Here is an 11,057-nt window from a genome sequence, read left to right as displayed (position 1 = left end):
AATTCTATTCAAAATTCTACCCCCAAGATTTCCAATGGAATTTCGCTCATGTTGTGTTACAAGACGCGTTAGATTGGTTCTATTTGTGACTATTGCAATGCTCTAGTCTAGTATCTATGTGTCTATGATAACAACTGGGACCGATAGGTTTACGCGCTCCTCTAGACATAAATTTCCTTGTTATTCCCAAAACAGGCACACATTTGTATATGAAAATAATTTTACAAATATTATCAATCATCAATTTCACAAATATCCACTCCGAGCGGGAAGCGAAATCGGTGTTTAGGTGCTTACGCTCTACTACGCCACAAGGTTACCAAATCTATCCCCTTCCCTGGTAGAACATCTAATAAGCGATAAGTCCGCCTCATTGTTACATGTTTGTCTATTATTATTGAAATAAAACTTCTTTACGCACGCTTAACTTGAAGAGTAAGCTGGTGAATTCGTGATGAAAGCGTTACGAAACCTGTGATCAGGAGAGGCGAACGGAAGTAGAGAGGGAGATATAAGTTAGGGAAGATAGAAAGAGAGAGAGTTACGTTTCGTATATTACTGTAGGGGCAGCTAAAGAAGTTTTACTTCAGTCGTGTGGTCTAAAGCACACTAATTTTTTTCTATTATTTCTAGCTGTCCTCGCACACGTTGTTTTGCTATATATGTTATTAGCCCCCTTAATCCCACCCCCCTATAACTTAGTGGAATGAAAAATTGATGGTGGCCGATTCTCAGACCTACCATACACACTAAATTTCATAAAAATCGGTCTACCCGTTTCGGAGGAGTATTTTAACTAATATTGTGACACGAGAATTTTATATGTAAGATTAATATTTTATATTTTTGTTGTAATTCAATATGTGGTGTACAATAAAAAAAAAACCTAAATATAATTTCAATCAATGTATTTTTACATACAATTCAAGCATAAACACACTGATACAAACGTTCACGCAAAGCGTTCACAGCCTCCTCTGTACTTCTTTTCGCTTTGTTGCAGCAATTCGTCAACTTCTCACAAGACTGCTCGTTGTGACGCCTCGCGTTTGTCAGACTAAGATCTAGTTCGTATCCCAACGATACAGCTGCTTTGGACAATTCTTTAAGAGAAACTGTTACATTCGACCTTAAAATATTACCTAAATTGATGAAAACAGTATTAAGAATCTTTTATATTCATATTACTAGCTGCCCGGACAGACTTCGTCTTGACAAAAGTTAATAGTATTTTTTTATATTAAAACCTTCCGTGGGCTTTAAGGAACTTAGAAAAAAAAATTACCCAAATTGGTCGAGCCATTATCGAGTTATGTGCTTAGCAACATTAATTTTTATTTACATAAATTTATTTTTGTGTTACCCACATATTAGGATATTCTAAACATTTTTTAATATCACATCAAAAACGACCTGCATCTCTAAGAGTCACCGTGTCGGCGTTCTAGCCGATTATATATATATATATTCTGTATATATATAATTTCTGTATTTGCTTCAATGTCACTCTAAATCTTTACTAAAGATTTCCGTGGAGTGGAAGACACAACCAATCAAGATTTCTGTAATATTAGTAATCTCAATTGAACGCAATTGTACGGTATGATTACAAAGATGTGAAGTGAAATTATTATTAATTTTTTTTTTTTTGTCACATTAGTACCTACCAATGTTGTGTGGTTTTTCAAAACAAAAAATGACAAATATTTTGTAAAATTACAACATCTGATTTGGTAAATTACAAAACTGCTTTGCAAATAAATATACTTCCTACGCTTTTGTTGTAAAATTACCATAGAAATTTTTAACAGTGCAGTATCAGCTTACTTGCAAATTGGATAGCTTTTAAACTATTTTGTTTCTACACTGCAACTTCATCATTATCTAACCCTCATTAGTTTGTCAGGGACATTAACTAATTATTGAAATTAATAGCTATATTAACATATTACAGTTAATAGTCATATTAATTTGTGAAATGCTCAGGCTAATGGTACAGACTAAACCAGTATAGGGTAAATTTAAAATTTTATTCTATTTGTCTAGGGCCTGAAGTAAATTTATTATTCTTTAGACTTTGTTTATTACAATTATGCCAGAATCTTATAACAGTCTCGTAATGAAAGACTTTGCCAGTTTTTGTGCTCTAAATAATCAGTAGAGCCATATTTTCAGACACACAGACTGACTGAGTAGAATTTAAGAGTCGTCAATTAATCCCCTACTTGTCTTCTCCATAATACTTGATACTATCATGCCTTAAACGTAATGAATAAATGAAGAATCTAGAAACATCAGTAAAACACCCCTGAATATTAGTAAAGCTGGATAACATAAAAGCAGAAACGAATCTCCATAAACATACTTAGCTATCATTTGGGACTGTTCCATTTTCTTTCCGACTAGCGCCAGCGCATTCTCCATGTGATTACGTGTGATACCGATCATTTCCTTCGCATACTTGCCCATTTTTGATATCGACGACCTAGCTGCCTCTGTACATTTATATATTAGAGCAACATGCTTACTAGCCTCTGTTCTAGCAGCTCGACGTTCTTCCTTACACGTTTCTGAAATTTTAAACAACAGTATTTTATACTGCCGTACTACTTGCCGTCGGAGTAGACGGGTCCTGGAGTGGAGATCGCGTCTTGGCAAACGCAGTGTGGGACGTCCTCCGGCCCGTTGGACTAACGATCTACATACGTAAGATTGCCGGTGTAGGCTGGATGAGGATTGCGGAAAACACGGGATGTCTGGCGCGAACTTGGGGAGACCTATGTCCAGCAGTGGACTGCCATAGGCTGAAGTGTATTTTATACTGGTACCGGCTATTTCAACAAATCACTATTCTTTGAGCTATTGCCAATAAAATGAGCCATACACGTAGCTCTTCTCACGTATCGTGATCGTTTTATTGCCTTTTTGATCGTTTATACGTGCATCCTAAAACTTAGTCTGCGTTGAAAGTTCAACATCAGACTTGTTGCATTTCGTCAGATATCATTCATAACATGTTGTAGTAATATTTATTGATTTATTTTGATATTATAGGCTGTAGATAAATGGTTTACTTAAATTTTTTTTCGGTTTTAAGGTCAATGCCTAATGAACTGTCATACAAGCTTATCTAGTACATACATACAGATTTACAAAACAATAATACATGAGGATCATACACTACGACATTATAATATTTATAATAAACTTTTACTTATAGCACTAAAGTAAAGCTAGCTACTAGCTAGTTACTAGCTGTGCCCACGACTTCGTCAGTTCACTCTTTCAGTTCGCATTTATTAAATAAAAAATAAAAATAAAAGTAGCCTAAGTTACTCTTTATTACATCAGATATTTGCCAGTGAAAGTCTCGTCAAAATCGGTCGAGCCGTTTCAGAGATTAGCTGGAACAAACAAACAGACAGACAGACAAAAATTATGATAAATGTTATTTTGATATATGTACCGTGTATAACATACATATGAATTTAGTAAAAAGCGGTTATTTTAATATTACAATCAGACACTCCAATTATATTTATCTGTATAGATAAACGTCTTAAAAATGTATAAAACTAGAATCGAAGCAAAAATTTCCTTGTCAACTTCGACAGAAATACAAAATCCACTGATAAAATTACATGTCGTCCTGATCTGATCTCCGTGATCCATTGAGGATGAAACAGTATCACGTTAAGGTGGAACAATCTCATTGGATTAATGACTGTTTGCCTTATGAATAATGAAAAGAATTCTACCTAACAAATGTTGTTAGTTTATGTGGAGAGGGTACGGTGTTTTACACTACCTACCTTACACTATATATCTATAAAGATATTGGTTTAGTGCAGAGAATTAGATAACGCAATGTTGTTTTTCATTAATTTTGGAAGCCCAAAAGTGCATTATTATTGTAGTTGTTTTAATTCAAAAGTAAACAAAACCTAGTCGATAAGCGATTTCGTTATTTACGTTACATAACAATAAAAAATATATTTTTATCAAAACTACTAAGTGAATATGAATAAAAATAAGCATGACAAAAGTTAATACTACAAGCTAAAGAGACCGTTTTTTTTAACACAGTATAGGTTTTTTTGGGAAAGTGCTCGTTTCAGCCTGAAATATCCCACTGCTGCGCATAGGCCTCTATCCCCGTGTAGGAGAAGGATCAGAGCTTAATCCACCACGCTGTTCCAATGTGGGTTGGCGGATATATTTCCTACGATGAGTATATCTATCGCTATCATACATGATAACAACCGGCGCCGACAGCTTAAATTATTCTCCAAGGCACGGTGGGTAGAACCTAAACATACCCCACATCTGTTAGGCCAACACAAATGTTTGTAATGGGAAAGTGCATCAAACTTAAAATGAACTTAAAACAGATGATGTACAGAAACCTTTGTATATATGGCTCATCTTAAGCTGGTGAACATACTTTTTTTTTGACTTAATGAAATCTAGTAAGGTCATATATTTTTCACAATCCTATTCATTCAGTCTTAATTGTTAGTTCAGAAATTATAGGCTATATATCCTTCAGCAATTTGTCCAAAATAGCTTTATACCTAGAATTTACAGAAACTAGAGTAAAGAAAGTAGTTACAACAACACTTTAATAACAACTTTAATAACTTTAATAACAACTTAAGTTGGAGCTGAAGCTTAAATTATAAGCTCAAAGAAAGAGATGGCAGACGAGAAAGACGTCGCAGATACAGCTAGTCTATAATAGAAATATAGGTTACTATTCTACGTAAGATAGCAGGTGTAGGCTCGTGAGGCCCGAAATTGGGGAGGCCTATATCCAGCAGTGGACTGCAATAGGCTAAAATGTGTATTTTTATTATTATGAGTCAACAGTAGCTTAAAAACAAAGTTTAAAAAAATATTAACAATCAATTCCCAAATACTAAACAAAAAAATTTTCTTAATAATTGTTTACAAAATAACAATTCAGCTATTGTTCTATTATTTTTTGTAACTAAGCATTTTATTTAAATACATTTAATCTCCTTATTTTGACGATATCTTAGATAATAAAAGTAATAATGATTTTCCTGCTTCGAACTCATCAATCACCGTTTAAATTATTCACACCGGAACGATTCCGCTTCAGCATAATTAAGTAGTTTGTTTATCCTGTTTAAATACTTTGTTCAATATAAAATTATAATATACAAATTTTGTTTACGCAATATAAAGTCGAAATTTTCTATTTAAAAAACAATCCGGCTCGTAGGACAAGTATCATATACCTTACCTTACCTTACCGTACTATAGCGCAAAATATCATACCGTACTATTGAAACAAATAACTAATTATAGCCGTTACTTGTTTTTTTAAGTGTCAAATTGTATTTGACAGATACAACCAATCTATTTGACTACTTTTTTATTACCTATCGTATTAACAACAGGTAAAGCTAAAGTAACCCGTTTTGATATACCACACCATACACATTCCGTACCATTTTACCGTACCATCTTATTACACACTAATTAATGTTACTTTGTTATTAAAATCACACTTCAATTTACACAACTTGAAAACGTATCATTTAAAATAATTTTGCTTTATTTTAAGCCTAAAAGCTAAAATAAATAATTATGCATTCATTGTTATTTTTGTTAAGATAGATTGGCATTAGTATTACTTTTAACCCGCAGTGCAGTAGAGTGTAGACTTAAGCTTCAATCCTCTTACGAGTACATGGAGAAATAGGCATATGCCCAGCACTGTGATGTTACAAGCTGAATTTAAGTATTCATTTTCTTGTTATCGTGATTAATTTTGTCATCAATCTATCGGGTATAGCTTTTTAATTGATCGATGATTTCAAAACATTAAACTAGCAAAATTGTTAGAAATATTTCCATACAATATTACCTCAATACAAGTGACTATCCTTTAGAAACTATATGTGTCTTCTAAGTACTGATGGCTGTGACGACGTTTTGTGCAGAGAGTGTGAACATTGATTTTTGTCAGATTATGACTATTGTTTTTGAATTATGCGAATGAAGGTAGGTTACGTTTTATGAATTTTAAACAGATATGCTAAATAATACTGCTCCCAAGTATTAATGTATTCTTTGGCGAGTAAGGCTCATTATATCCACATTAGCTAAAGTATTTGAATCGCTTATTTGTCCCCTTATGCAATGTCACTTTAAACAGAGTCTGTGCGTTCAACAGCATGGCTTTATTCCCTCTCGTTCAGCATGTACTAATCTGTAGGTCTTACGGAAAACTTGGCGGAGGCTCTGGGTTCTCATAGGCAGGTAGATGTTGTATATACAGATTTTACTAAGGCTTTTGATCGTTTGCCCCACGATATATTGTTAAGTAAAATTTCTGCTTATGCTGTTTTCGGAGAACTTTTACAGTGGTTAAAATCCTACTTGGAAAATCGTACTTTTTCTGTGGTGGTTAATGGCTTTCATTCTCGCTCGCGGAGAATAACTTCTGGTGTGCCGCAGGGGTCTCACCTGGGTCCAATCTTATTCGGTATGTTTGTCAATGATATACCGACGGTCATTAAATACTCTAAAACTTTCATGTATGCGGATGATCTGAAAATAGCAAGAGTCATAGACACTGTGCAGGATTCCGTGAAGCTTCAAAAGGATCTCGATGAGCTTGTCAATTGGTGTTTGCGTAATGAAATAGATCTTAACCCAAAAAGTGTTTTTTTGTAAGGTATGGTCGAAAGAGAAATTTCATTTCATTCCAGTATCATGTCGCTCAAAATAACATCAAGGAACTAGAGCAAATCCGCGATTTAGGTGTAGTCTTTGACAAAAAGTTGACATTTGTACCTCACATTGAGCAAATTGTGGGTCGAGCCTCAAGAATGCTAGAGTTTGCATTAAGGAATATGAAAGGGTTGCGCGATAACAGGGTTCGAATAATGTTGTACAACTCCCTTGTGCGCAGCATATTGGAATATTGTTCGGTAGTGTGGAGGCCTCACTATGCAACTCATTCTCTACAGATAGAGCGAATACAAAAAAGATTCCTGGGGTATTTATTATTTTCAAACGGAATTTCAAAAAAGGAAATACCTTCTTATCATAAGCAGCTTAAACACTTCCGAATAAGGAAATCTCCTTGGACGAGCGTAGAAAGCGGTTAGACTTACTTTTTGTCTCTAAAATTTTCACCAATGAAATTGATTGCCCTCAGCTATTACATAAATTTAATATACGTGTTCCAATTAGGCCTCCTCGTAACAAAATAGCTCCCCTCTATCCACCACCCGGTGAAACAGTGTTTGGATCAAACTCCCCTGTTCCTAGGCTTTGCAAGCTGGTTAATGGCCATAGTGACCTGTTTGATATTAATGCAGACTCAACTAATAAAGTTCGATCGCTGTTAAATACCGAACTCCAATCATCTTAAAAATGTGTTTATACTTCTTTCTTTTTTGTGCTTTTTTTTTATTTTTTTATTTAGTTTTTACTTCGACTCGCGCTTAGAAGTTTTTAGCTGCCTGCATGGTGTGTCCACTTTGATCCTGGTCAAGCATGAGAATGAAGCAACCGACTGACGCTATTTTGATAGTGACTAAATATTGTGGTAGTTTTTAAAAGGTGTTCTTTATAAATTTTCTCATTAAATAAAAATGGTTAAATTCAAATAATTAAAAATGTATCTACCGATTTTTTTTCTATACCAAAAATCAAGTTTTAATATTTTTTTATATTACAATACATTATTAAACATTACACATATTTATTTACAATTCACAACTTGAGAACTAAATATTTACAGATAGTTTTAATATACATTGTTACATATTTAAATAAAATATCCTGATCAAAAATTTGGAACACCCTGACTACCTCGAAGATCACAGATAATAATATTGCTTTCTAGCAGTGTTGTGTTCCTGTGGTGAGTAAGGTGACCAGAGCTCCTGGGAGGATTGGGGGTAGAGTGAGCAACGCGTTTGCGATGTTTCTTGTGTTGCAAGCGTCTATAGGCTATGGTTATCGCTTAGCATCAGGTGAGCCGTCCGTTTGCTTGCTGATAGTTTTATTTAAAAAAAAAAAAAAAAACTTTAAATAAAATCGTAAAAAATAGAACGAAAATTGAAAGTTTTCCACTTATTATTTCCTAATAAAAAAATATTAGATTTGTTATTAGACAAATTTATTACCTGGAACTTTCAAAGAGTCCGCTAAATCGTTGAGCTCCGTATAGATTTTGTGTTTCTTCTTCAGCGCCACGTTTATTTCGTCCTTGATCCGTTTCAAGATTTTGTTCGTGAGCTGCTGATATGAGTTCTGTATGTTTCCATGGTACGTGTCGAGAAATGGAGCTATAACTGTGTCCACGTATCGGTTTACTTCGCTGGAAAATATATTTTATATTTGAGGAAATACGAGACGGTAAAAGAACAAGAAAATACACCTTCTTTTACCCTTTATTTTAAAGTAAAATTGAGTTTATACTGGTACATACCATCTGGGCTTCGTAGTTTCACTTGCGTTAATTCCAAACCCATGGAAATTAGAGATAAAATTTAGCCTATTTTATTATTCCTGATACCGCTTACGTACTAAGTTTAAGAGTTAAAGACTAACAAGTATACTTTTATCTACCCTCACAATCTTTCACATTTATAATATTAGTAGGGTGAACAAAATATATTGAATTTTTAACAGACTTCAAAAAAAGGAGTAGGTTACTCAATTCGACCGCATATAATTTTTTTTTTTATGTATGTTCGGGGATAACTCCGTCGTTTATAGACCGATTTCAATAATTCTTTTTTTGTTGGAAAGGAGATATCCCTAGTTTAGTACCATGATAAGGAAACCAGGATCTGATGATGGAATCCCAGAGAAATCGAAGGAAACTCTCGAAATTACGCATAACTTTTTACTGGATGTACCGATTTTGATGATTTTTAATTTAATCGAAAGCTGATGTTTATCGTGTGGTCATATTTAAATTTCATCATATTTTTGCTTAAATGGTAATTAAAAATAGGGGTTGTCGTGCAGCAAAATTCGCAAACGTTAATAATTACAGCAACAAAGAGATTTTTTTACACAGTACAAATATATCCCGATAGCCTGTTGATACAGTTTGTAGTGACCCTGCATTCTGCTTCTAGGGTTGTGGGTCAGTTTGTGCTTTCAAATGTATTGTTTATATGTACATTAGTAAATAACAAAAAAATATGATTTTATTAGAAGGCTATTACAAAATGATATTAAGTTGCCAACATTTGGAGCAGACGATCGTGGTCCATCAAATCTAGTCACTTATTTATTATGAAAATAGAAACAAATATCTATTCACTAAAACAGTGCTTATAGAATAAACAATTGTGTTGTCTTAGTAAAATTACCATCTATTAATATTAATAAAAAAGTGAGTACGTTGTTTGTATAGTGATATTTTATTGAGAAATGAACAAGACTCTGTTATTCTGTTTTTATTAAATGTACAAAAATATAATATTCACTCTAAGAACTTATTAAAAATATGGGGACTTATCAAGAACCTAGTTCAGCTGTTGAGTGATTACAATCATACACTTGGTAACTTATTCATTTATCTCATGTCTACTAATTATATTCATTTATCGGTACAATAATAGTAGGAACATGACTGATTTCGACATCGCAAAATATTACGTTAATCTATCGATAAATGAAAATCGGGTGTACCTTCGTAAAATTATTTGATTGATTTATCGATGACTGATTCAGCTTGTAAAGTCCGGCTGGCTACTATTGGAAATAGGTATATATATATATACATTTCACATCATAAAATTGAAGTGTCTGTTTATGATCTCAAAATAACTGCATTTGTTTCAAGTGAATATAGTTATTTACACGACACTAAAACACAAACAAACGATTTTAAAGTTTTTGTCTGCCTGTTTATTTTTCTGTTTGTTCGGGCTAATTTTTGAAATGGCTGAAACGATTTTTCTGAGACTTTGACTGATAGAAAAGGTTGTGGAGTAACATATAGGCTACTTTTTATCCCGGAATTCCCCCGAATTCTGTATATATCCTATAATATTTTATTTGGCTCCATACCTACTTTATGTCAATTTTAATATCACAAAACATTTTACAATGAGCTGGCGAAAAATCATAGAAAAATGACAGATTCCAAATTCAAATGTTATATTTTATTTATTTTTCATTATAATAGTATTTATGGCCAGACTGTGTATATACTAAATTTCTATAATTTTAAATATATATTAAAACAATTATTGGCAAAAACAAAACAGTCAATTGAAATTATTGATTCGAACTAAGCGGAAATTACGCAATCCCAAAAACACTACATAGTTTAAATCTTGTTTTAATCTTGAAATAAACTTAAATTTCAAGTACTGCTTCATTGCTGCCATAATTTATTTTGATATTCGTTACGTTGAAACATTTTTACAGAAACCTAACTTTGTTTCAAAGTTTACACAAAAGCAAACGATATAAAAAAACATTTTGTTATCTTGGCGGTAATCCACTAACATTATTGTTTAGAAATTATAGCTTTTTAAAAAAAATAATCTCGAAATAAAAATAAATATAACGCTTCAGTCTGTAATAGCCCTCTACTGGGCATAGGCCTCTTTCCCCATGTAGGAGAAGGATCAGAGCTTAATCCACCACGCTGCTCCAATGCGGGTTGGCGGATATATTCTCTACTATGAGTAACATTTGCTATCATGTACATGATAACAAAACTAAACTAAATATAACAATCACAAATAATTAAAAAAGTTACAGTAATTAATAAATTTATATTTCACACAGAGGTTTGAGAATAATAAAAAACTTTAGATCCCCAAACAGATGCGGTTCCATTTAGAATTATGTCACTTTCAACTTACAGTACTTTTTTATAATCTGTTTAATGCCCGTATTTAAGCCCTAAATAGAAAACAAACTGGAATAAATTGAATAAAATAGTATTAATGAAGTTGAAACTAGTTCAAAAATCGAGGAAGAGGTGAGAGGAGCAAACTTATACACAATTTTTCCTACTTCCACAAGAAATGTCTTAACAT

At 33.0% G+C, this 11,057-nt stretch overlaps 1 protein-coding gene across 1 annotated transcript in view; it reads right to left on the bottom strand.

Annotated features, from left to right (window-relative positions):
- Positions 1-924: 924 nt before the first annotated feature.
- The window catches only part of LOC123662134, a 37,179-nt gene continuing 27,046 nt past the window's right edge, over positions 925-11,057 (bottom strand). The window contains exons 3-5 of the mRNA XM_045597019.1: positions 8,172-8,365; positions 2,366-2,570; positions 925-1,129 (exon numbers count right to left, since the gene is read on the bottom strand). Of these exons, the coding sequence (XP_045452975.1) occupies positions 925-1,129; positions 2,366-2,570; positions 8,172-8,365 (604 nt within the window). The remainder of the gene's footprint in view (positions 1,130-2,365; positions 2,571-8,171; positions 8,366-11,057) is intronic.

The sequence above is a fragment of the Melitaea cinxia genome, chromosome 18 (genome assembly GCF_905220565.1).
Source record: "Melitaea cinxia chromosome 18, ilMelCinx1.1, whole genome shotgun sequence".
Classification (NCBI taxonomy): domain Eukaryota; kingdom Metazoa; phylum Arthropoda; class Insecta; order Lepidoptera; family Nymphalidae; genus Melitaea; species Melitaea cinxia.
This window is presented reverse-complemented; position numbering and strand designations above follow the sequence as displayed.